Source organism: Saccharomycopsis crataegensis, assembly GCF_037102585.1.
Source record: "Saccharomycopsis crataegensis DNA, jcf7180000000084, whole genome shotgun sequence".
Classification (NCBI taxonomy): domain Eukaryota; kingdom Fungi; phylum Ascomycota; class Saccharomycetes; order Ascoideales; family Saccharomycopsidaceae; genus Saccharomycopsis; species Saccharomycopsis crataegensis.
Window position 1 is genome coordinate 1,523,621 of NW_027043829.1, and position 25,555 is coordinate 1,549,175.

The 25,555-nt window shown below is 35.3% G+C and overlaps 13 protein-coding genes across 13 annotated transcripts; 2 read left to right on the plus strand and 11 right to left on the minus strand. All coding sequences in view use genetic code 12, as the record gives it.

Moving 5' to 3' along the window:
- Positions 1-2,863: 2,863 nt before the first annotated feature.
- Positions 2,864-4,339, minus strand: ITT1 (RBR-type E3 ubiquitin transferase; the record flags this gene model as incomplete). Its single annotated transcript, XM_064997275.1, has 1 exon — positions 2,864-4,339. One exon carries the CDS (start codon positions 4,337-4,339, stop codon positions 2,864-2,866), a length of 1,476 nt encoding a protein of 491 aa, XP_064853347.1.
- A 295-nt stretch (positions 4,340-4,634) lies between these two features.
- On the minus strand, positions 4,635-6,008 carry GPI14 (glycosylphosphatidylinositol-alpha 1,4 mannosyltransferase I; the record flags this gene model as incomplete). The annotated part of the gene is made up of 1 exon (XM_064997276.1): positions 4,635-6,008. The coding sequence occupies one exon, from the start codon at positions 6,006-6,008 to the stop codon at positions 4,635-4,637; it is 1,374 nt and encodes a 457-aa protein (XP_064853348.1).
- Positions 6,009-6,205: 197 nt separating this feature from the next.
- On the minus strand, positions 6,206-7,345 carry DASC09_036780 (uncharacterized protein; the record flags this gene model as incomplete). Its single annotated transcript, XM_064997277.1, has 1 exon — positions 6,206-7,345. The coding sequence occupies one exon, from the start codon at positions 7,343-7,345 to the stop codon at positions 6,206-6,208; it is 1,140 nt and encodes a 379-aa protein (XP_064853349.1).
- Positions 7,346-7,557: 212 nt separating this feature from the next.
- On the minus strand, positions 7,558-9,885 carry DASC09_036790 (alpha-mannosyltransferase; the record flags this gene model as incomplete). Its single annotated transcript, XM_064997278.1, has 1 exon — positions 7,558-9,885. One exon carries the CDS (start codon positions 9,883-9,885, stop codon positions 7,558-7,560), a length of 2,328 nt encoding a protein of 775 aa, XP_064853350.1.
- Positions 9,886-10,116: 231 nt separating this feature from the next.
- On the plus strand, positions 10,117-11,262 carry SMM1 (tRNA-dihydrouridine(20) synthase (NAD(+)); the record flags this gene model as incomplete). Its single annotated transcript, XM_064997279.1, has 1 exon — positions 10,117-11,262. The coding sequence occupies one exon, from the start codon at positions 10,117-10,119 to the stop codon at positions 11,260-11,262; it is 1,146 nt and encodes a 381-aa protein (XP_064853351.1).
- Positions 11,263-11,368: 106 nt separating this feature from the next.
- On the minus strand, positions 11,369-12,650 carry DASC09_036810 (uncharacterized protein; the record flags this gene model as incomplete). Its single annotated transcript, XM_064997280.1, has 2 exons — positions 11,369-12,505; positions 12,591-12,650. 2 exons carry the CDS (start codon positions 12,648-12,650, stop codon positions 11,369-11,371), a joined length of 1,197 nt encoding a protein of 398 aa, XP_064853352.1.
- Positions 12,651-12,897: 247 nt separating this feature from the next.
- Positions 12,898-13,746, minus strand: DASC09_036820 (uncharacterized protein; the record flags this gene model as incomplete). The annotated part of the gene is made up of 1 exon (XM_064997281.1): positions 12,898-13,746. The coding sequence occupies one exon, from the start codon at positions 13,744-13,746 to the stop codon at positions 12,898-12,900; it is 849 nt and encodes a 282-aa protein (XP_064853353.1).
- A 272-nt stretch (positions 13,747-14,018) lies between these two features.
- On the minus strand, positions 14,019-14,675 carry RAD33 (Rad33p; the record flags this gene model as incomplete). Its single annotated transcript, XM_064997282.1, has 1 exon — positions 14,019-14,675. One exon carries the CDS (start codon positions 14,673-14,675, stop codon positions 14,019-14,021), a length of 657 nt encoding a protein of 218 aa, XP_064853354.1.
- Positions 14,676-15,520: 845 nt separating this feature from the next.
- On the minus strand, positions 15,521-16,632 carry CTK3 (Ctk3p; the record flags this gene model as incomplete). Its single annotated transcript, XM_064997283.1, has 3 exons — positions 15,521-15,688; positions 15,790-16,413; positions 16,480-16,632. The coding sequence occupies 3 exons, from the start codon at positions 16,630-16,632 to the stop codon at positions 15,521-15,523; spliced, it is 945 nt and encodes a 314-aa protein (XP_064853355.1).
- Positions 16,633-16,895: 263 nt separating this feature from the next.
- On the minus strand, positions 16,896-17,900 carry DASC09_036850 (regucalcin; the record flags this gene model as incomplete). The annotated part of the gene is made up of 1 exon (XM_064997284.1): positions 16,896-17,900. One exon carries the CDS (start codon positions 17,898-17,900, stop codon positions 16,896-16,898), a length of 1,005 nt encoding a protein of 334 aa, XP_064853356.1.
- Positions 17,901-19,756: 1,856 nt separating this feature from the next.
- Positions 19,757-21,727, minus strand: FET3 (ferroxidase FET3; the record flags this gene model as incomplete). Its single annotated transcript, XM_064997285.1, has 1 exon — positions 19,757-21,727. The coding sequence occupies one exon, from the start codon at positions 21,725-21,727 to the stop codon at positions 19,757-19,759; it is 1,971 nt and encodes a 656-aa protein (XP_064853357.1).
- A 1,655-nt stretch (positions 21,728-23,382) lies between these two features.
- Positions 23,383-23,752, minus strand: TIM8 (protein transporter TIM8; the record flags this gene model as incomplete). The annotated part of the gene is made up of 2 exons (XM_064997286.1): positions 23,383-23,404; positions 23,508-23,752. The coding sequence occupies 2 exons, from the start codon at positions 23,750-23,752 to the stop codon at positions 23,383-23,385; spliced, it is 267 nt and encodes an 88-aa protein (XP_064853358.1).
- A 525-nt stretch (positions 23,753-24,277) lies between these two features.
- On the plus strand, positions 24,278-25,285 carry DASC09_036880 (uncharacterized protein; the record flags this gene model as incomplete). Its single annotated transcript, XM_064997287.1, has 1 exon — positions 24,278-25,285. The coding sequence occupies one exon, from the start codon at positions 24,278-24,280 to the stop codon at positions 25,283-25,285; it is 1,008 nt and encodes a 335-aa protein (XP_064853359.1).
- Between the last annotated feature and the right edge of the window lie 270 nt (positions 25,286-25,555).

A 25,555-nucleotide genomic window follows, 5' to 3' on the forward strand; every position in this document is an offset into this window, starting at 1 on the left:
AGACTATTGCCCTGTTTGTCAAGAAGTGTGATATTTGTACGAAGGTAAAACCCACGAATAGACGCCCGGAGGGAATGCTACAAACCCCAACGATTCCTGCCCAGAGATGGTCTAACCTTACTATGGATTTTATAACAGGTTTTACTCCGAGCCGCGGTTTCGATTCAATATTCGTGGTGGTGGATAGACTTACCAAAAGAGCAGTGTTCGTGCCTCATAAGAAAACCGATGATGCCGAAGCGGTTGCTAATTTATTTATGGATTATGTTGTCCGAGACCATGGCCTTCCAATGTCCATCATTTCTGATCGAGACCCACTCTTCATCAGTCACATGTGGAAGACCCTTACCAAAATGTTAGGTGTTTCCCAGGATCTCTCCACCTCTGGCCACCCCGAGACAGATGGCCAGACCGAACGACTCAACAGGGTATTGGTTCAATTGATGAGAACGTTGGCTGCTTCTCACGCGATTGAATGGGCTAAGTACTTGGGCATGGCACAGTTTGCCTACAACTCTCAGTACCAACTGGCTATTAGAACCACACCGTTTTTTGCTGATTTGGGCTATCATCCAAGATATTGGCAAATCATTCATGATATTCCATTGGCCACCGCGATTGGTGATGACTCTATGATTGGGGGGTACGAATTTGTTCATCGGCAAGAAAGGATCTTGGAATCAATTCAAGTACAATTAGCCGATACTCAAAAGGAGACAACAGCGAAGGTGAATAGAAAACGCTCCGACGTGGAATATAAGGAAGGAGAATATGTGTTATTACACCGCCACGCGTTCAGAACAGCCCGAACTAGCAAGCAAAAGTTCTTACCGCCATTCCAAGGTCCGTATAAAATCGTCAAGGTACTAAATAACACCGCCTTCCAAATCCAAGTCTCAAGCAGGAAGATAATTACTGCCAATATACAATGGGTGAGGAAATATCACGCTATCCACATGATACTACCAGAAGTGGAAAGCGACCCGTGGTACAAGGAAAACATATCGGAAATCCAAATGATTGTTGATCTCGAAAAGGACTACGCCCTTGTCATGTACCCAGGGAAGGCAGACCCAGTGCCTGTCCCCGAAACTTGGATCCGTTTAATTCCTCATGAGAAACGGATTACACTCCTCGACGAGCTTGATGACTTTTTGGCTAACAATAATGATCGAGACGACTCATTCTCCGAGGGGGGATAATGTTATATTATTGGATCATGGTTGGGTTGAGTCCTGGTTACCAACGGTATGGTACCATACGAAACCATGATCTGCATTACCTCATCGAGGTATCACTTTATGTCCCACCGCTTATCTCTTATCCTTGTCGTATCGCCTTATGTTTAGCCTTTTATTCCCAGAACGGGTCCAACACCCCATTATTAGTTTCAATCATTTTATTTATTTAAGGATTCAACATTCCTCTTGTTTTCACCTTTATTTAGTTTAAGAGAAGGATCATCTTTGTGATCACCTAATTTGAATCTTCTTGGTCGAGAACAATCATCGACAAGAAGCAGAGTGTAACATTAGTGTTTGTTTTTTTATCAGCCAGAGATGAGACATATATCAAGGTGCTAAGCGCACTACATTTATAACCCAATCACTATTTGTTGTTATTACTAAAACATACAGAGACTCAATAATTACAAAAACCTCATTATCATTGTTGAATTTAGCTGCAAATTACTATCTACTTTATTTTTTTACCCTTCATTATCTTTATTATTCCATTATTGCCTATTATATACTGCATCTAAACACCCTCCCACTCTTATTCTATTTATTATATATGGACGGGTTCTACATCCCGATTTATTTTTTAATTATCTTTTTATATCTTAAATAAGCTACAGATTTCTTTACGACTATATTACTATATTACTATAAATTACAACTGATCTATGGATACCTGTAGGCACTCAAGACCACTGGTCAATAAAATTGAGGGTGAAAGTAACAACGAACACAAAAAGATTCAGAAAAATCTAGAGAAACAATTCAAACCAAACAATTTTTTTACTTGCTGTAGAAAATTGACACATATGGAACAGCTGTATTACGAACTATGGGCTGACTGGAAATGTTTTGTACAAAAAAAATGCTAAACAATAAATAAGATTTCTCAAGGGCAACAGAAGGCAGGGATATTAGAAGATCCAAGATAAGTGGTAGAAAATAAAGCATATATGTTTACTAAAACGTCGTACACCATTCCAACAAAATAGGATCTCTAAATCAGACATTTTTAATAACATTGAGGATCAACTACAATTGTGCAATTGGCCAAGGAAAAGATTATCGACTTCAAAATATCCGGCGCGGAAGCTAATGAAAGTGCACAATGCCTGCCTAAAAACACTATTGTTAATTTTCCTTCCCATGTATTTTTTTGAAGTTCGCTGCTATTTATTTTTATGAGCCTTAATATAAAGGAAGAATTTTTTAGACATGAGCAACGCTAAAAGTACGTTCAAAAATAACGCAATAGGTAAACATACATAACTATTCAAACTTTCCGGTCCGGCCGGAAGCACGTGACCTAACAGTTTACTACAAAATTATAAAAAAATAATGGTATCCATCCAAGGGCGTGTGGCGCAGTTGGTAGCGCGCTCCCTTAGCATGGGAGAGGTCTTGGGTTCAATTCCCAACTCGTCCAGTAAATTAAATTTTTGCTCCTCTAAGAATATATTAAAACCTTCGTGAATTATTCTCTTTTTTTATAGGAACTGATCTCTTTTTTCTCTTCACCACTTTAATGACACCACCACCTTACAGAGAATGCAAGCATTCCAATCATTTTTTTAATTGATTTATATAACTTAACCAGAAATTCTACAACTTCATTTCCCAAAGATCTACTCATCGTCAATAATACCATCCATTAGCTTACCATAGCAAGTGCTTAAAAAGTCATTAAAATGCTCATATGGCTTCTCACCAAGAAGGACCCCACATAGATTACAAAACAGCGTTTGACATTGGGTGCATTTCATTTTGTTGCACCCACCTTCTCTTTCAATAATGGTTTTACATCCACGACATCTCGTGAAATCTTTACCTTCGTCACTTTTTAAAAACGCTCTAAATTCTTTTTCATACTTATATTCTCTGACAGACTTTTTTAGCCTATCAATCGACCAGAACTCCTCCAATCTCCTGAATATTTCTGAATTTTCTGCAGCATCACAAATTTGTTCAAGAATAGATTCTGGGATAGCATCATCAATGACACTTAGACATTCATTATTTTCCCCATGCCATGAATGAAGACACTGGGAACAATATGCATACTTGCAGAATGGACAAATTAATAAACCAGCGATAATTCTGTAATTGATGGAGTACGCCTTTATGTCATCATCTTCTTCATCTTCGTCAATTTTATTTATTAGTTGGCTTTCGTTGATAACGAAGAATCTTCGACAAGACAATCGGGGACATTGACTAGTGTTGCCAGTAAAGCTGTGTTCCATTTGATCAATTTTCTTGGTATAAGATAAATCTCTATACTTTTTAATCATTTGATCATCCTGAACCACCGCAGCGATGTATTCTATAGTGAATTCTGGAATTAAAATCTTTCGTAAAATTGATTTAATGTCCTTGATTTTTATGTCATCTCTATATTTATGATAGACATTCCCCCGCGAGTATTTCTTTAGAATGTTGTGCTGTTGCAGTCGCTTCACACATTCGTAATGTGGACACTGTATTCCATGACTATCATTGTTTTCAATGGCATTGATCATATATTCCCGCAAACATCGCTGACAAAAGACGTGACCACAGGAAGATGGAACGAATGAGCAGTCAATTCCTTTTTTCAGTTCTTGACAAATTTCGCAAATATATGTATTTTCTTGGAGCTGCTTTTGACAAGAAATGCGATTCCAACATAGCATTTTTCGATATATTACCGGATCTTTAATGTGTAGGCGGTTAGATAATCCAAATATCGAATTACTTTCCTCATTAATATGGTCAATCATTGAAAAAATACACATATCTTGGGTATCCAAGTAAATTTGTTCAAGTTGTTCGATCAATCTGCAGATCTTACTTTCAGGAATCCATCTGACAGAATCTAGAATTTGGATATCGGGACTTTTTTCATAAGGATAACCTTCGACTAATTTGAATTTAAATTTCAAGCTGGGTAGGTATTCAATGATGTCCAGAAGTTTTTCATCGTCAGTGATGGTTACCGGGATCTCAGGATGAATTACAAGATCAATAGATCCTTCAAAGGTATCATAGTTGATTATTAATTCCTCATAAATAGCTTCAAGAGAACTAAGCTCTTGCAATCTTATGTCATCATTATCTGTCATATTTTTAAGGGCTTTGAAAAATTACTCAGGAAATCAACCATAAAAACCAATTTTCTTGATGCTAGTAACAATAATTTTTCCGCACCGTGTGCCCCGATGCGTATTAATGATTTGATTTATTGCTTAAACAGTAACAATTAATTGGGTTTTGAAAGACTTGGGGATTGTGAACGTGACCAGCACGTGAACAACTTTACAACCTTGCATTAGCTAGCTCTACAACTGTGAACCTCCTCATAAAAGTACCGTTAATCATTATTAGAAGTAAATAATAGGAACTGAAGAAATAAAAGACTCAGAAATATACTGATAAAACATCGTCGATGAAAACTCCTAGCATCCAAGTATTACCAACAAAAAACAAGGCAGAGCTGACAAATAACCATGGATAGAAAGTGCTGATACCTAAGAATTCTAAATTATAAGCATTCAACAACCATAGGGCTTGTCCGAGGATCCAAACCATTAAACAAACGAGCCCCAATAATTTCTTGCCTTTCAATAATGTCGAACTTTCCAAATAGAATGGTAAAAATACCATATACCAGATAAAATACTGAGAGGTTATTACCTTATTGTAGTTGACAAAGGCAAATGTCTGAAGGAAAAAAGATATCAACAAGAGCATTGCTTTATCCTTGTTGATAGATTTTGATTGTGATTGAAATTTAAAATTGAAATTAAATAACAATGGAATGATTATGGCAGATACAAGGAACTGAGGGATGAATGCGAACTTCGTGAAATCAATTGATATAATTGAATCAGATTCTAGCGAAGATTTGAAATATAGCGACATGTTATAAATCGAAAAATTATGCCTGTGATCAGTTCTGATGAAATGATAAAGATAACTATTGTACAAAAATTCATAGCCGTATGTTTGATACATTGCAGCCCCCAAGGCAAAAAATACCAACAAGGTTGTTATGGTGAATAATAAGACTTTGGAGATGGATTTCAAGATTGGATTAACGATAAATGCTTGAAAATTGAATTTTTCACCATTGAGATTGATATCCTTGTAAACCAAATATAGTATCACCGTCGGGAAATAGATTATTGGATAGAGTTTGTAATGAATTGAAATGGCAAAGAAAATTGCTGAAACAATTATGTTCTGCTTCACAATCAAAAAGTATAAAAATGATGTTAGTAGGACAGTTAAGAAACTTTCAGAACTTCCTCTGGTACTAATGGTTATCACCATAGGATTTAACAACCATATTGCCGATAATACAAGATTCTTATAATTAGATTTCTTAGCGTCACGATTAAAGTAGTCCAATAACTTCAAAATTAAGATACCAGTAATTAGGTCACTGATAATAAACACGAATTTCCCAAATGAAAAACAAATCAATTCCAAAATTTCATTCTCTGGAACTTCAATGGCAGTCGGAACCAACAAATACGCGAGCAATGGGGTGTAACGATACGTTTCCCTAGAATAAGGTGATCTATTATATTTGTAGACGTATCTAGCAGCATCAGTAAAGACAACATAATCAATATCAGTATATTTCACTTCCATTGTAGCATCTTGATACAAACCAAACAAAAAGAACCCAATTCTTAGCAAAAATGCTACTACAATGAGTAGCAAGTTGTGATTTTTTCGCAGTACGGGATTGGTTTCTTTGATAGATCTATTTTCATGAGATGTCATAACGTTCTGAATCACTCGTCATCAAGTATAAAAGTGTGTAGATTTTTTGATACAGTATACTTTTTTGTTTTCGGAGACACTTCTTTTTTTCCTACAGTATGATATCTTTGTACCAGTGCCACGGGTAAATCTTGGGCCATACTATTGGCAGTATCTACCTATAAGATAAAACAACATATATATACACATACACTTATTCAGATATTTCTGGAATAATAATTATAAAAAGAGTTCCAAACCACTCTCCAACGGTTCATACTACTGTTGGTGATGCGATCGTCCAAAATATTGAAATCCTTCTTTTGTAAGTTCTTGATAAATATATCAACGGGAATGGAATTCATAAACGGAACAAATATCACATCTGGGATACCTCCTCTCCAACTTTTAGAGTACTTAGACACCAATTCGTTGTTAGTAGACGCCAGCACCTTTTTAATTTCTTCCTTAAGCTTGTCCAACTTATATCTTCCTGTTAATAAATGATCGTTGGCTCTGGTTGATACCGCAAAAATAACATTCTTCAATTTCTCTTCCAATTCCAAGTTTTTCACCTTCTTATCCTTGGAGATTTCATTTATGTATCCTATTAAAGAATCTTGAGATAGATCTTGCTCAGCCATAACATCAATAGGCAAAGGAACTAATTCTTGCTTTGCATAATATTTTAGTGATAACAATGTGCTAGCGATTGAGTTGGCCTGGCCAATATGGGCAGCAATATCAGTGGTAAGATTTTGAATAGAAGGAGATTCTTCTAGTAAACTTATAGCAGATGGGGAAATATGGGAAGATAGCAATGTTGATTGCTGCAAATAGATCAATTGTGAGTATGTTCCTTCACCAAAAGAACAGATGCTATCAATATCTTGAAAAGTTGGTTTCTCTAACCAGTGCTTTCGGCTATTTAGGAAAGTATTGAAATAGTCAACGTTCAAGCTAACCCCTTGTTTTAAAGAATCACGAATTAAAAACATGGTTGGCTCAGTTATGGTCTCATTTCCATTAGGGTTCCTGAAAACTCTTGATAAAAAATCTGACCAAAATTTGAACTTCAAATCAACTGACGTAAGCCCTCCCATATTGGCATAATTGTTCTTCAAATTGATTTTCGAGACTTCCACATTAAATGCTCTTATGGCAAGGAAACTATCTCTAGCAGGTTCGGGAACATACGCACTCAAAATAAATGAGCTTCGATCATATTTTTCTAATGTGCTTCTGACATTTGTTCTTGCACTTTCCAATTGCTGGGAATACCGATTATCAGAAATTCCTCTTCTTGAAATCACTCGTACCACATGGTTTCTTGTATCAGAATTTATAGCTCTAATCATAATGTAGGTGTTAGTTTAGTGTATTTGAAGAGAACCTCTCTCGCATCGTTCAACCACAAACAAATTTCGTGATTTTTTTTTTCCCTTTTTCCGAACATTTTTTTTCCGTGCCTACTCAGATTGGTGATAACCACCCGTCATACAACAACAAACATCAAAAGATAAAATTAATACTAAAATACATAAATATGAATATAAAAAGGAAAAGAACTTTAAACATTAGCAATCCAAATTCTTCCAACAAAATCATAAAATTCTATTGTGTCCTTATCGAATTCAATCAAAAGTCCCTTATCTTCATCATTTTGCGAAGCTCCAATAACTTCATACCCACACCAGTAATAGCCTGAGCAAATATTTAATTTGTACCATCCCGAAAACGGCTCATTCATATTGTTGACATAAGAGTGTTCAGTGACTGGTGGAATGACCACCCCAGTAATTTTCGTAAAGTCTTCATAAAATGATTGTAAAACTTGCTTGTCTGCCATGTTTGTCTTTTTAATTCGTTCGTTATTCACATCATCGTCCCAACTATTCTTTTTACAGTTCTGGAATCCCGAATTAATCCAAAGCAAAGTTTTGTTATCTTCATCCAAAATATGAGCGGGATGAGTGGAACAGATTTCATGAGTAAATTTTCCTGGTACAGTTCTAACTTCCCCGGCGGCACCAGCTTGATAACCGTTGATATGATAATTTTCATTTCCTGCCAAAGATTGACCAAGCCAGAAATATTCCTTGTCACCCCACATACGGTTGTCAATGACAGTTCTCCATAAGTTAATCTCCAAACCCATTAAAATCCCTGTGAAATGTGTTGACCGTTTCACTAGCACGAGACCCGCCTCCATAAAGTGTTTTCTGTAGTCACCTATATATCTATTCTTCAAAGTGACATCTGTTGGTTGAGGAATACCAAAAAATTTCTTATCTAAAACAGAAGGCATCAATTTTTTCCAAAATTCTACATCGAAATCCCATAACATGTCATCAACATCACGATCCCTGAAGAACATTGCTCCATGCTTCAAATACTTGTCAAGTTTAAAAAAGGATTTTGTTGGAACTAGTAGAACGGTATCTGTATCTAATAACATCATTTCATCGAATGAATTGAAAAAGTATGCCAATAATTTGTTGGAATAGCCACTGAAAACTTCATTGTATTTTGGGTCTATTGCCCTGAGCACATTCACAAACCATATTTCCTGAACTGGGTAATCATGGTCAATATAATCTTTGTATTCATATTTTTCAAATTCCTTCTTGGAAACATTAACCTTTGGAATCAATTTTTTAATCGACTCTCTCGAAGCATCCACCAACAACTTTCTGTTTGCTTGAGAAAGATCTCCGCTATGAATAATTTGAATAGGATACTTATTTCCTAAGACTCTCAATGTTCTAATCAATTTTATAACTTCTCCAACATAGTTATCACTAACAGATAAGACGAGACCCTTGCCATTCATAGAATTATAAAAACTTGGAACAAAGCAATCACCGAACTCTGTCGTATCTAAGACCTCTGGTAGCAAGTCAGAAGTAAATTTCCCCTTATGCTTTTTAGATTTGATTTCTTCGTTTTTCAAGATATTTGAAATCTGAGGCATTTTTTCGTATATAGCACCATTCCATCTTTCATAAATGGGATAGTTGAAGGATAGAAATGGAAAAATCTTTTTTTCGGAGAAATGGCAAGTGCTTTTGGTAAATGCCCCAAGCACTTTTTGCTTGCTATTATCCGTGGTTCCCAGGTTTCCATATTCTTCACTAAAGAAGCATTTACCAAATGCCCTTAAGTTCGCAGCTTTGCTGACTTTATTCTGCTCTATCTCCAAATTCTTTTCAATTAAATCCAAACGCTCTTCTTTCAAAGCTTCGATTTCTGAATCAGTAAAGTCATATTTGAATTTCAGGAGTAGTGCCTCAAGATCACCATCATTAATTTCTTTACCCTGTTCTAGATATTCATTTCGTATTTGTTCCTTTTTGGTATCCTTTTCCTTTCCAAGCCTTTCCTTATTTTTCCTATTGAAATAATCTGTTTGGCTGAACGCATCGGCAGAGTATCCAGCATCTGCCTCATTAGTCCAATTTCGGTCTTCCACGGAATGCAAATAATAAAAAAATAGATCACACTTTGCATCCAAGTGAGCATCAGAGCTAAGTAACACTTTGTCATTATCATTAAGAAAAGTCATTAACGCATTAGATGTAGACGTGTATTTTTTTGTGATTGAATCACGGATCAAATCCAAATCAGCCTCCTTAGGAGCAGGATAACTGTCATCAACAAGCAGAGAGATATCAAATTTTCCAAGAAGCTCTTTCAATTGATCATTATTTGTATCATTATCTTCAGAAGATTGAACATTTATGTGTGAGTGTGAACGTGATGATAATGATCCGTAGTAAACTAATTGGATCAATGCAAGAATGAAAAATACCTTTAGTAAGGTAGTAGGTTTACTTCGTACCTTTAGTCTTTGTACATTTGGAAAGTTCTCGGAAACACTCCTTATGAAGCCATCCATGATGTGATCTTTGGTGCCCCTGGTTGTTGTTTCTACACAACAAGAACATTCAAACACCCTCTGACAAGAAGGAGAAAGAAAAAAAAAAAAAGTTTGAACAATTTGTCACGTGTATCATAATTCTGATCCAATTTGACGGAGCTTTCCAAAAATAAAAAAAAAATAAAAAGAGAAATATTTTTTTTTTTCCTTTCCTTCAGCAGTACCTAAAAGTGGAATCACCAAGAAGATATGAGTAACATGGGAGTAAATTATACCGGAAAATTTGTGTTAGCTCCAATGGTGAGAATTGGTGAATTGCCGACTAGATTGTTAGCCCTCAAAGCCGGGGCTGATCTAGTCTGGGGCCCAGAGATCATTGATAGAAAAATCATTACTTTCCAAAGAACTGAAAATGAAAAGTTGAGAACCATTGACTTTTTGACGGCGAAAGGGAAAACAAAAAAGGATCCAAGTGGCTCGACTGTATCTTTCAGAACACATAGACCCTCGGAACAAGGGAAGTTGATCTTCCAAATGGGAACTGCAAACCCAGACTTAGCTGTTAAAGCTGCGAATATCATTATCGATGACATCGACGGTTTAGATATTAACGCTGGCTGTCCTAAACATTTTTCTGTTCATGCTGGTATGGGTGCGGCTTTGCTAAAGACCCCGGATTTGTTGTGTGAGATCTTGACCAGACTTGTCAATGAAGTTGGTAAACCAAAGAATAAGCCAATCAGTGTGAAAATTAGAATCTTGGAGAGTAAAGAATCAACCTTGGAACTTGTTGATAGAATTCTTAAAACAGGAGTTGCTAATTTGACTGTTCACTGCAGAACTAGGGATATGAGAAACAGAGAAAGCCCTATAAGAGATTATTTGCCTTTCATTATTGAAAAGTGTAGAAACGCAAAAGTTAGCTTTATCATTAACGGTGGGATCAAGAGCCATCAAGAATACCTTGATCTTCAAAAAGAGTACGGGTCAGATATTGGGTCTATGATAGCGGAGGCAGCAGAAACTAACCCAACAGTATTTTCTCCAATACCTTATCACTGGGCTAAAGCTGCCAAGGAATTTGCTAAATATGCAACTGAGTTTGATAATCACTATGCGAATACAAAGTACTGTTTGAGTAGAAGTGTCCCAGGGAAGGCCAAAGTCTACCAGCACATCACCAAACTGAAATCCAAAGAAGAGATTGCCCAGATTATGGATAAATTGGGAGAAGATGGGAGTATAGAAGGGATAACATCTGAGAAACTAAATTCCGCTAAAGCCAAACCAAATGGCGCTGAAGCGAAAACCAATAATAACAAGAGAGATCTTGAGGATCCCCAGCCAAACAATGGTACTATTGCAAAGAAAGCCAAAGTTGACCAAGTTGCTTAAAGTTACAGAAACATCCAGTATAATGTATTATATTAAATTAATGTCCACATGATAATTTCTATGAAAGCATAATATTTTGTAAATCTATTTTTTTTTCTTTTTTCGTCTACTGCATATACTTCAATACCAAGCTGAATAGAGCGTCAAACAGAATAGGTGCAGTCTCATCGCCAGGATTAACAGTAAAACTAACAAAATCCTTTGTCAACAATAATACAAACAACACAGCTTCAATAAAAGAATCCAATTTCATAAATCTTCTGCTTTCAGTCTCATAGCAGAATTTCTGAAATACTTTTTCTATCAAATTCTGTTCAATCTTGTAGCCCTTAGCTCTTAAAGCATTCATGAATTCTATAAATTCGATGGCTTCATTTCCATCGTTATCATATTCATCAAAAACATCTCTCCAAAACTTCACATACTTGAAAAGATCTCTAAATTGCTGAAAATCTAGTCTTCCTTTCTGGTCTCTATCATAAAATTCAAATAATTTCTGAACCACACTTTCGCGAAAGTGGGTCTTATCAAAGTTTTTCAATGATTTTCCCACAGCAATACAGTCTATTCTCCCGTCATGATATACATCATTTCTATCAAAAAACATTTTTAATTGTTGATCTTCACTTATTTGTATCGATTGGTGTCTGCTATGATGATTCATATTTGCTGATTGGGGATGATCGGGTTGTGGATAATGACCACCAGTCGGATGATAGCCCAGACTAGCAGGTGAATTAAATTGCGCACCAACTGGCCTTGCCGAATAAGTTCCCAAATTTTGTTGAGAAGCAATCACATGGCCTTGTTTGTTATTATCATTGTTATTATCATTATTATTATTATTATTATTATAGTTATTGCTTTCATCACCATAATTACTATAGTTATTGCTTTCATCACCATAATTACTATAATTACTGCTATCATTGTGGTAATTACCAACACTGAAGCTACTGTGATTACTAGCAGCAGGCCCCTGGATTGGAGATGCAGGTCTTTCTTCACCTATATAGTATCCTTGCAGTGTAACACTAATATAACTTTGAGGCCTTTGATAAGGATTGCCAAGTCGTTGCAGATCAGTATTATTGATTTGGCTTGGGTTATGATGTTGTTGCAAATCATGATAATTCGTTGGATATGAGTTGCTCATTGCCACTTCAGGTTGCAATACAGACGATGATGAAGGAGGAGGCTTCTTTTTCATTTTACTAAAAGCCTCACTAGGAGATGGTAGAACCTGTTAAGACATATGTCTGTTAGTTGATCATTTCTTGACGCAGATTTTATGAGCAACCATGACATTAATTATTTTTATTACATACAAACATTTCATCATTCTCATCTTTACTCTTTACTGTTTTGCTTTTGATAGACAGAGGCATTTTTAACCGATATAGATAGAAATTGAATAGGATAGATATACCAAGTCCCAATTTTCCGTTTCATATATGGAACACGTCTGAACCATGCACGTGGGTTTTTCATGAAGGTGCTCACTTAGACCCGTCAATTCGTTTTGTCTCATTATACAATATTTTTACAGCATTAAATTTAAAGCATTCAGAAACCTTGATTATATTTTCAATCACCGAATTCATTCGTCATTACATTTATTTTTCGTGAAAATCATCATTTATCAAAATCCATCCCGAAAGACCTCAATTTGACATATTCCAAATCATCAGATTTAATAAGAAGATCAGACTTTAATAACTGTCGAATGAGGGGATGGATGGACATCGATGATTGTGATGAGTCATTATTCACGTTATTTAAAGTTGAAGTTTTCACAAAACCACCATTTTCATTGGTCATCATCCCATTGAGTAGAGTTTGAATGATTTTGAGGCTATCTTTGTGATTTTCCTGTAAAAGTTGTTCTGTCCGCTCAAATTTTTCAGTGTCGTCTTCCGCAATTTCAAGATCAAGATTTTTCTTTGATATGATTATTAAAAACTTTTTGAGGCCTGCCATCAATATTTTTTCACGTTCCTGTTCCTTCAATGTTCGCTCTTGTAGCGCATCAAGAGTGCTGGAAAGAACATCACTTTGAGATTTCACATTGGATCGTCTAGTTTCTTGACATTTTTTCTCTAATTTCTCATCAAAAAGATTGATCAACAATAATAGCTGACTTCGAAGCATTTTTTGGAAATGCGTCTGTTGATCAAGATTTGAATCCTGTTTAGAGACCTGTCTAATTGTTTTGGTTAAGCCTTCCACTTGATTTGAAGTTTCATTGATGCTTAAACTTTTACCTAGTAGATCTCGATTTTTTGGAGTATATGGGATTGAAGAAATCATTTTCTGTAGCGCAATGGCCTTTAGCATTGATTTCTCTGCCTCTGATCTAGTCTGGTTTAGGCGATTCGTTTCGGTTTTGAGATTTTTTATATTTTCATCCGCTATTTTAATAAGCTTATTCATTGAGGATATTTCCTCTTCGATAATTTTAATAAAATCCTCATCTGCTTCCATTGTTGATTCTCCAAAATCCAAAGTTGAAAACAAAAAAAAAAAAAAAAAACAGAATCATTTGTTGTTTTTGTTTATAATTTTTTTGTTTTCTTAAGATGCGTCGCGCTGTGCCAGCTCCGTGGGTCTAACCCAGAGGCACAAAACTAAAAAGGTTATTTAACAAATTTGTAATACATCAATAGTTGTTTATACCTCGAGTACAACAGGATCATAATCACTATTCGTAAAATTCATTAAAACTGCATATCTATGTGAAAGAACAAAAATTATTTTCACTGAAGTTCATCCATCTTACCTAACAAAACCAGAAAATCAAAAAAATTAACAAATGGTCTAGCATTGTCCGACCCATTAGCTATCATATCAATCATTAAGCTATCATTAATCTTATCATCCAATTTTAGGCTTTTGATTACCGTCTTTAAATCAGGATATGTTATCTCTCGGTCACATACTGACTTTACGCCTCTGTTTCTCATAAATGGATCAAACAAAGTACCATCTTGTCTCCCGGATTGTTTCTGCTGATTATTACTCTTTTCTTTGGCTCTATCCAAGTATGTGATGAAAACTTTCCAAAATTTTTCTATGTAATCGAAATTATTTCGGAGAACCAAAAGTTTGCAACAGAAAAACACCAACCTATCAAAATCAATGATTCCATCATCTTCTAGTCCGGGAACCACCAAATCCATGAACTTCAGGTCGTTTTCCGGCAAAGTTTCACAATATTTATCAACAAAAATTGTGGGAACTTCGAGAGATATTAGAAAATCATAAACATCTTCGGTATTCATATCTTTCTCATCGAAGCCCAGCTCAAAGTATTTGGTTAAAATTTCATCTTCATAATCGCTGCGAATCAAATTCTTTACATCGATGTCATATTCAGATAAGAAAAGGTTCTTGGACTGTTTCCGCTTGTTCATGATTTGTTCTTCGTGTGAAAAATTTGATATTATGGTATGAAGTGCAAGGTCATCGATGATCTGAACGTTATTGCATGTATTATTATTATATTGTGCCTTTTTTTTTTTGTAGGACAACCTGACCTGCGATTAGCAATTGCACCCATCAAATTCACATTCTTATGTGCTTTCTCTGGTAGGCCCTCTCTGCTGTCTTTGGTGTGAAATTGAATAAATGAGGAGTGCAAACTCATGGTTGGAGTAGCAACCAATACACGGAATAGGATTACAGATATCTTGGCTTAAATATGTGGGAACATGGATTGATTCTTCACAGTTTTTATTCATTTTATTATATTGTTGCACTCCATTTTGCTTAGTTTGTCTGAGTATGAGCATTATTTAAATTATTTTACTAAGTAAAGGCTTTCTGTGTGTGTCGTCACCGAGTTCTAAAAAAGATTCTTTATTGGCATACAAAATTATACCTCATCGCCCACTCCATTGCAAGCCAAAATATATAACCAGTCTATAATATAAACGTACTTCATAATTTTAATACATTTTTCCCATGTAAATTTAAGAGCATGTCTGAATTTGCTGACTTAAAAAAATCATATCCCTTTGTTAATCCTCATCACCTTAAAATCATTTATCTATCCAAGATGAAAAAACAAAATAACTTCTTGAACAATTTGGGAAAGAAAAAATAAAAAAATCTCATAATAATCTGGATCTTGAAACTTAAATTCGTCCTTGAAAAATAAGATAATGTAAAAAAGGATTTAATCGAGGAGATAGGTATTCTCAATATCATCAATATTCTATGAAGTTATTTCTGCAAGCCATCGGCAGAAAACTATCTTTTAGAAATTGTAACTTCTTATGGCAATTTCATTTAATTCTGATAATTCCTCAATATCTTCATCAGTAATAGGGGCATACTGATCCCATAACCTTTCAAATTCAGCTCTGTCAACTTTACCAGATGATGCTCGCTCCACCAACCACAAACTTTCTTTAGCTTTTTTGTGCTATAAGAGTGAAATGTTAGTATAAACAAAGCCCCTGTAAGTATAGCAAATAGCATTTATATATATATTTGAAATAATAATAATAATAATAAAAAACATACTCTTTCTCTATCTGATTCCATTCTTGCCAATATCTGCTCCCTAGAGAGCTCCAATGACATTTGCGTGGAATCCTTTTCTCTATTATTCTCCTCATTATTGTTCACTTTATCCTTTTTCTCCGATGCATGCAAAACCATTTCACTTTTATCAATGAAGTAGCTTGTAAGAGAACTTAGCTGACTGAATCTCTTTCGATCTATTAATATTTCCCATGCACGTTCAATACCTTCACCAATAACTTCTGAATCAGTTGGTTTGAAAAATTCAGTATCCAAATGATCTGATTTTGACAAATTCTCACTCACATTTTTTTCAATCTTTCCCTTTAAATTCTCCGACAATAAATCGCTATTGAATTGTCTTTGCAATTCCTCGATTTTTTGTTCATCAAAACCAAGCTGAAGGCTGATCGACTTTAGTATCTCCGCGCTAACCTTCAAGTTGTAAAGACCATATTTATTTGCAGGAACTATCTTGGAGGCAAACGTTGGAAGATCCTTCTCGATTTTATTAATATACGGTAGATCTTTATTCAATGATGGGTTTTTGGCAAACGACTTCTTCGACTGCGTTACTAGCGAATCGATGAAATTCATTATATTTAATCTCACATTCAAGTCGACCTGATAAAAATAAAAGTCTTTGTTAGTATTTATTTCTCGATATTTATTGTTAAACACATCACTTACCGTATTCAATACCTCTATAATACATGAATGGAAATCATCTTGATATTCATGGTTTCTTAACGCAAAAGAAACACACTTCATTAGCAGTTGAGTCACCGGTTGAACAGTAGACAACATTCTAGAAAACTGGAGACGGGCCTCGAATGGATCCATATTTGATCTAAAAGATTTAATTTATTGTTTGAATGTGTACTTTGCACAAGTAAAGTATCATAACAACAAAAAAAAAGTGCTCCTCTATCTCAAAAAATTTCATTTTTTTCATCCCCGTGCAATTAATTTCCTTACAGCCTCTGCGCCTTACGTCAAAATATTTATAATAAACAACGCCCAATGCAATGCGTTTCTATTTCAAGGAGTAAATATAAATACACATATATATAAATTAATGGCAGCACAAACAAAATATGGTGTCATCAGACTTCACCTTCCCAAATGTATTTTGCTCTACCTTTTACTCCTTCGATCTTGGTTCGGAAAATTGATCCGCCTAGATCATCCGCAACACTCCCCAATTTTGAGGTATCATCAAGATTAAGATCAGCAGTAGAAACAAACAATTCATCCATATGTGCGCCTCCAATTGTCGGACAAGTGGTTCTTCTGGCAGGGTATGAATACTTATGTAAAAAGTGGCCTTCAGGGCTAACTTTTAAAATACCACTGCCATCCCAAAGTGCGATGTACAAGTTATCGGAATCATCAATTGTCATACCGTCGAATTCAATATTAAGTCCTAATTTCTTTGATTCAAGGAATATTTCAGGATCAGAGATCGAATCAGTCGCCTTGTTATACTTGTACATGGTGACTTTAGTCATATCAACATGATAGAACTTGGTCAAATCCTTAGACCAGGCCATACCATTGGATATATTTAAATTGTCAAGCAACACTGTGAATTTCTTAGTTTGGACGTCAAATTTTGCCAAGTAGCCTTCTGGCTTTAATTCGTGCTTAAAAGTGTTTGACATTATGCCAATCCAGAAGTTACCGCATGGACTCATTTTAGAATCATTTGAGCGGTAAAATTCTCTCTTATCTTCAGGAATGAAGTCGAATTTATATTTATATTCAAAAGTGAGGGTCTTGAAATCAATCTTGGCAATACCTTGAGTTGCAGCAGCGACAATAATATCGATATCACTAGTCAAAGCAATTCCCCCAATTGTAGCAATAAATTCTTTATCATCTTCTTTATACTTGACAACTTCATGGGAATTGGCAATGGTGTTCAAATCAGATTCTGAATATTGCTGTTTCTTTCCCTTTGGCAATTCAACCCTATGGAGTTCTCCCTTAGCGATATCGATCCACAATAAAGAGTTGTTCTGTGGATTGTAAGTGGTCCCTTCAGACAATCGGGCCCCTGGACTTGTAAACAATGGCACTTCTGTCTCAGTATTATCGATCTTATCCATATTTAACAGCCTTGCTAATAATGCCAAGATAAATTGCAATTGCTACCAATTATTTAGAATTCTTTTGAAGTTTTGAAGATTCAGTAAAAAAAGCAGGTCAATAACGGAATAAAAACTAGCTTCTATTCGATTTGCGGAACTACAATTGAAACAAAGATATTTAGAAATCGTAAGTTATATGTAAAGGACAAAGACGAAAAAAAATAATCTAACAGTATGTTGTCTGTTCATGGGCTCATACCCACGTTGCAGCTGCAAATGCCAGCTAACGGATGAGCCAGGGCTTTTTTTTTCAATTGTCCATTCGCTAAAATTAAAATACCTTATTTTGTATCTATTTATTATCCAAAATATATAAAATATGTAAAATATTGCTATTCAATATCCCTAATGTATTACAGCCTCTCTTCATTTTTATATATACGTGTTATCACTAACAAAGTGCGTCACACAATTGATGTTACTACTGCTAGTCAAGTTTGTCTCATGGAACCAAGACAAAAATGAAAGGCGATAGCTTCCCTTATTTTAATATTCGTTTAGAACTATAAATTTCACTCCTCAATTAATATTGTCCTGGAACCAAAATTAGCTAACTACCCAATTTATAATGAACCAAATGCTGAGCGCTACAGGGTAGTACTATTTCACTTTTCAGTTATCAATCATGTCACAATTAAAAAAAAAAAAAAAAATCTAAACAAAAATATATTTAAGAGCTCCTGAATTTTCATTTGGTTTAAAAATTGATTCAGATTTAAAAGTAGTTGAATTATCAAGAATGTAAGATACGTTGTTCTAGTAAAATATGAAATAATAGTTGCACTGTAAAGAGTGCTTCGCTTACAGTTAAAATAGATAGAGATAATAACTAGATAATATTGCCGGTATTTGCCACCACTGTGGTATCCGGTTTGCCTATCCATTGAAATTTATAGTAATATAGTCGTAAAGAAATCTGTAGCTTATTTAAGATATAAAAAGATAATTAAAAAAATAAATCGGGATGTAGAACCCGTCCATATATAATAAATAGAATAAGAGTGGGAGGGTGTTTAGATGCAGTATATAATAGGCAATAATGGAATAATAAAGATAATGAAGGGTAAAAAAATAAAGTAGATAGTAATTTACAGCTAAATTCAACAATGATAATGAGGTTTTTGTAATTATTGAGTCTCTGTATGTTTTAGTAATAACAACAAATAGTGATTGGGTTATAAATGTAGTGCGCTTAGCACCTTGATATATGTCTCATCTGTGGCTGATAAAAAAACAAAAACTAACACATCAGCCGGCCTAGTATAGTGGTCAGTACGAGTCGTTGTGGCCGACTAGACCCAGGTTCGATTCCTGGGGCCGGCATTAAAAATTTTTTTTTTGCATCAACTTTTTCTAACTATATAGATTTCATTCTCTTTTAAATTGCAAAGAATATACTATCAGTGTCTTTTAGAAAAATTCTGAAAATTAGTTCATCACTGTTTACATTTAATCTTGATACATCACCTTTGTTTATAATCTCCACCTTAAATAAGGATTTTTGGAATTTTTCATCATAGAAAGCTGTATAGGCAAGATATTTTATATCACTCAACGTTAAACTCCCCAAACGTCCAAACAAAATTACAGAGAAAAAGCCTCCTCTGCTTCTCACATAGTAAAAAATTAATGAAGAAATCGTAAGATTTTATATAAAAATCCATCAAACGCCGACTAGACAAGTAAACAATTAAAGAATAATATTAAAAAGAAATAATGTGGAACGTGAACAAACAAACAAAAAAAAAAAAAAAGAAGAAGAAAAAGAAAAACAAGCAAAGGGAATTACAATAATTCACTTACCTAATATAGCCTTATTTTTTGCTGTTAGGACCGGATGATTCAATTTCAGTTACACTGGAATTTTCATCGGCTTCTTCGACTTCTTCTATATTAAGATCCAAATCTTGAGCAACTTTAGCTTCAATGTTCTTAATATCTGACAAACCGTATAAGGCAATGGCACCAATACCCAAAACACCAGCAAGACAAGAGAAGACCATGGCAACAATACCTCTGGCGGTGAATCCATCTGGCAATGGAGCAACTTGGACGTTTTCGCCGGTCAAATCAAAGTAGTCAACAGAGTTATTAGCGGCGTTACCGGTAAGACTGATGCCTTGCTTTTCACAAACTCTCTTGTAGTCATCGGACAATTGTTGACGAGAGTCACTCTGAATACCTTCAGGGTCTTCGATCAACACAATAGCCAAACCTTGAGACAAATGCCATTCAATATGACAGTGGAAGAACCAAACACCAGGGTTATTGGCCTTGAATCTCACGACGAAGTATGACTGAGGTCTAACGTAGAAAGTGTCTCTCATCATTGGGTAATCATTGACATCGCTAGTGAAGTTAGATGAGTCATATGGAATAGGATCAGCTTCATCGGAATAATCTGGACCTCTAATAACTGCTTGGAAAGTGTGACCGTGAAGATGGAAAGGATGGGTACCAGTGTCCTGGTTATTCAAAACAATTTGAACGATTTCATCCTTTTTCAAGACGAATGAGTTGGTGTTAGTACCGTAAACGATTGGGTTTGTGGCGTTTTCACCAGCAGATAAAACGGTATTCAAAATTGGAACCTTTGGAGGGGTAAAAGTGATGTTGTTGAAGAAAGCATAGTTGACACCGTTACCCAAGTTGTTCATGGTGACGTTGACTTCAATTTGGTAATCATAGTCATCGTACAAAATTTCCTTGTTAAGTGGTTGCAAATAAAAGTCATCCAATATATCATAGTCGTCACTTTCAATGATATAATCACCAGCTCTTGCGGCATCCGCATTATAGACAATTTGGTTGGTGACATTATGGGAGAAAGTACCAGGAACATCCAACATACCTTCATCGACCCCTTGGACAAACGCATAATTCTGGGAATCATCAGACTTGGTGGTGATCAACACGGTATAACGTTGGGCGACTGTAATATAAAGAACATCGGTAACGTTTGGTTCGACACGAACCCCATCAACTTCAACGACAGTGAATACATGGTCTTCCATGTATAAGTACTGAGACACAAATGCACCAATATTGATAATACGCACCAAGTAAGTGGTGTTTGGTTGAACTTGCCAGGTACTGTTGAATGTATCGTTGAACAATAAGTTATCAGGGATTGGTTCAGCACCAGTAGGGTTGTTAACGTTCAAGAATGACTTATCCAAGACACCTGAAAGGGTGTGGTACCATTCGGAAATGGTCAAAACGACTTCTTCGTCATAATCCCAAACTTCGGTATCTGTGTCATCGTGAATGATAAAAGCACCTCTGAAACCATCACCATATTGACCCTTGGTGTGGGAATGGTACCAGAAAGCACCAGCTTGGTCAGGGACGGTGAAGTTGTACAACATTGTTTCGTTAGGAGGAATTGGACATTGGTTGATCATTTCTGGGCCATCGAATTGGGCTGAACCATGCTGGAACAAACCGTGGACGTGCAAAGAGGTGTTTTGATCTGGTAACTTGTTGGTAACGTAGATTAAGACTCTGTCACCCCTGTTGACGTGGATATCAGGACATGGCCATGTGTTATTGAGACCAACTACGGTTCTATTAAATCCATCTGGAGAGGCGTAGAAATAGGTGACATCGAAATAGAATGTTTTTGTTTCACCACTGGTGTAGGAGATATTGGTCAAGTCATAATACTCTACCGACCCGATAGTTGAGTTGAAGGTAGAGTTAACGAGACTGGCGTCGCCAGCAGAAAAAACAAGATTGAACAACCCTACAAGGGTTATCAAGAATTGAAATCTATAGGAAATCATGCTGCTGAGTGTCCCTATGGATATATATATAATCCTTTCCTTTTTTTTTTTTTTTTTTTTTAAGAATTAGAAGAGTAAAGTAGCGAATGGTGGGAATATCTTACTTTATATACCCCCTGGGATGAATGACTGAACTATATCAAATTTTGCAATTTGGACCCCTATCGATTTTTTTTTTACTTTTTCCATTTTTGCTGTTGCAGATTATTCACGGAATAAGCTTTGCATTTAAATTTTTTTTTAAATCACTCACATTATATTGGGGTTATTTGGGCTCCTTGTTGACCCACGAGGGCTGAAATGATAAGGTGTTACAGAGAATAGAGTGTAAGTCTTGGTGTTTTCCTTGACAAGGTATAAAGAAGAATATGGCATAAAGAAATATAAAGAAAAAGAACGATGACATAATAAAACTGGAGTAGAGAATCTTTGACTAGCGTGAGAAAGTAAGTGACACCCCCACTCTACAATAAATCTCATCATAATGTTGTATGGGCGAATGTTTTATTTTAATTTTCAGTGAATTAATAATATGGGATATTATATATTATATATTATATATTACGTAGTATATAGATACCATATAAATTATTGCTGGGGTAGCATATTCTGGAGATGAAAACGATGGTGAGTCTTTGTAACTACTGATGGCGATTGATTAGATAGATAGACACACACCACCCACCGCCCACTGGAAAATTTTTATTTTGCGAAACACCCAGAAATAACGCCACTTGAGTGTTTGTTGATGGGATCGATTAGATTAACCCCATTTGCCGTTCTTTTAGTGGCATTTAAAGTTAGTCTCTACCTCGGCCGGCAGCGGTGTCTTACCCATGCTTGGGACCCCCCTTCTTGCTCCATTGGTAACACGGGGGGTGTGCTGTGCCCTAGCGGCACTTATACCTACCAGGGAGCCTATTATTAGTTTACATATTTTTGTCCTTTTATTATCTTTACTTTTGGTTGGCTCCGAGAACCCATCAATACTGCGTTTCCATGTAGCATATTCCATCACTTCAACGTCTTCAATGAACAATTTTCGAAGGCTGTCTTCATACAAATGTAAATAAGATAATGATAATGATAACATTTCATAATTGGAAGAATATAGCCTATGCCGCTTATTATGGAAGCATCTATCTTTAGCCAGTTTTTTTTTTTCAAACATTGTTCTTTCTTTCCTCTATCTTGCAAATAAGATAGCTTTTCTGAACGCTCATTCTGCATCCCTCCATTACATACAATAAATGCTTTGGATTCACTAGCAAATGGCAAAAGTTATCAACGACCTGTTCGTGTTTACATCAAAGCGTTATCATAAAATTGTTCTGAAAACCCAACATCATTCATTCATGTTCAAGTGGCGTCAAATATATAGAACTATAGTTATTGTCATGTTATCTTTCATCACGTGTATATATTTTACCTGTCTTCCTTCCCAATTGCATTATATTATGCCAGCATATCATCAATTCTACTCAGGAAAAATATTATATCCAACCATTAAAGAAGAAATAATTACATTCATGACGTGCTATATATATACAAACTAAGAAGAATACATCATGATTTCCTATGGTACAAACAGCGTGGGTAAAATTTAGTAGCATCTCTCTATTCTAATATTCCAAGCAAAAAGTAAGAGACTTCATCTATTGTTGGAGTTTTGAAAGACTAATGCATATTTAGTTAGTATATTGACTTATCATCATGAAAAATAAAAACAGATGAATTCAGTACGATTCAACAGTGAAGATGATAAATAATTAATACTCACTTGTTAACCACCTTTGTGTTGGTATCCAAGAATCTGTGCAAACAACCCTTCAAGCATTGTTCTTCATTTGGGGTGACCATTGGACCTTCGATCTTGTCGATACATCTCTTGAAGCACAAGTCATTGAACTTGTGGATAGATTGTTGAAATTTAGATTTGCTGTTTTCGGTTTCCAACCAGGCCATCAACTCTTTTCTGGATTCAACATCCAAACTTGCCAAATCAGCTTGAAAACTTTCAGACATTTTTAATCAATTAATATATGTATATATCTTTGTATGAATCTACCGGTTCTTCTCCACTTCCGCGATGTCCTTTTTGGAATTTTTTTTTGGAATTTTTTTGTTGGAAGGACGATAGAAAGCCTACCCGGATATGAAATCAAGAAAAGAACCCATCCGCATAGGCCACGATATACCAACAGTATGGGTCATCTCGTTAATATATCAGTTCGCCACTTTCCTTACAAATTATATTGCAGTTTCTGGCCGTTCAATTTTTTAAAACTTTATTTTCTTCTCTTAGACTTTTAAAGCTAAATATCTCTTGTTTCTCATTTCCAGTTTCTACAAATCAACATTGTTGTGTCTATCGAGTTTTTGGTCATTGCATACTAACAATGCTATTGATCCCGCTTTATTGAAAAACAAGACAGTTTCTCGATCACTAAACCTTTTCAATATATTTAATTTTTATTTATTCCCTCTGAATATCTGTTCCATGGCATGTCATCGCAACATCATCATTATCACCACCACCGTTATTCGTTTATGTTCAAGGTTGACAAGGCCTTGTTTCTCGATGCTGCAAAGGGAATCCTCTGGACAATCTTGTTCCAAAGAATGTTTGGTACCATCTTTCCACAAACCAAAGAGTTCTTGGAAGTCTCTTACCCATGGTGCGACTTACCGGAATTGAATGATTTAATTGATACCAAGCTCCGAAGGATTTGCAATTCTTTAGAAAATTATTTTGAAATATCAAGCTTGAGCAGCGATTCATCGTACGAGTCTCTAGATATTGAAGGGTCATTGACATATAATAATGAAAATAATAATCCCAGCGGCTCCGAAATCAATAATAATTCCAGTAACAATGTGAGTGGTTTCAATTCTTCTCAAGAAGAAGAACAAGAAGAACACCAGAAGATACGACAGTACCTGATTATTATCAAGTTCTTTGAACCACAGAACATAAGCTCACAACAACGACAGCCAAGACAACCACAACAGAAACAGAATACTGCTGGCAATGATATTACTACTCTCATTACACCTTACAAAAATAGAGAACCCTACACATCGAAAACCCCTAAATTAAAATTAATACCTAAATTCCCTTACTCCTTAACCACACCCGCTACGAACAACAGGCCAATGTCTCCAATTCATGAGACCACCCATCCGGAACCACTGTCATATAGCAAATATTGGGAATCATGGACCATTAATTTTCAAATATCCGATCACAAGATCACCGATGATGATGATGATGAACTGAATAGACACAATAAAACTGAGTATTTGAATGTTGTGCGAAGTCAGTTCAAGTCTGTGTTATTTAGGATTGTTCAGTACTCCACTGTTGAATTAGACAGTATCCCTCCAATTTATTCAACATCATATGCTCCACACCCCTTTGATATCATAGTTGTTTCTAACAATCCACGTCATCGCACAAAATCCCATGAAACACACTCCAAACAAAAACAGAATATCATAAAAAATAATATCTCTGACTGGGGATTCTATTTGAAAAGATTGTTTCCTGAACATTGACGATGGAAAAAAAAAAACAAAAAAAACAACAGACAATTCTTTTGGATATTTTGGATTACATATCTCTCTATTATTTCAACCAATTACAAAAGTTTTTGTTTATATATTTTTACATAGTTATATAAATTGCATAATAAAATATTCATTAAAGAGAGTCTTATCAGTAAACCAAGAAGAAAATTTTTAAATAGAATAATGATAAAAATTGAAAAAAGTATATAAAATCATTAAAAAAAAACAACCGTTCACCCAAATAAAAGATAACAAAAG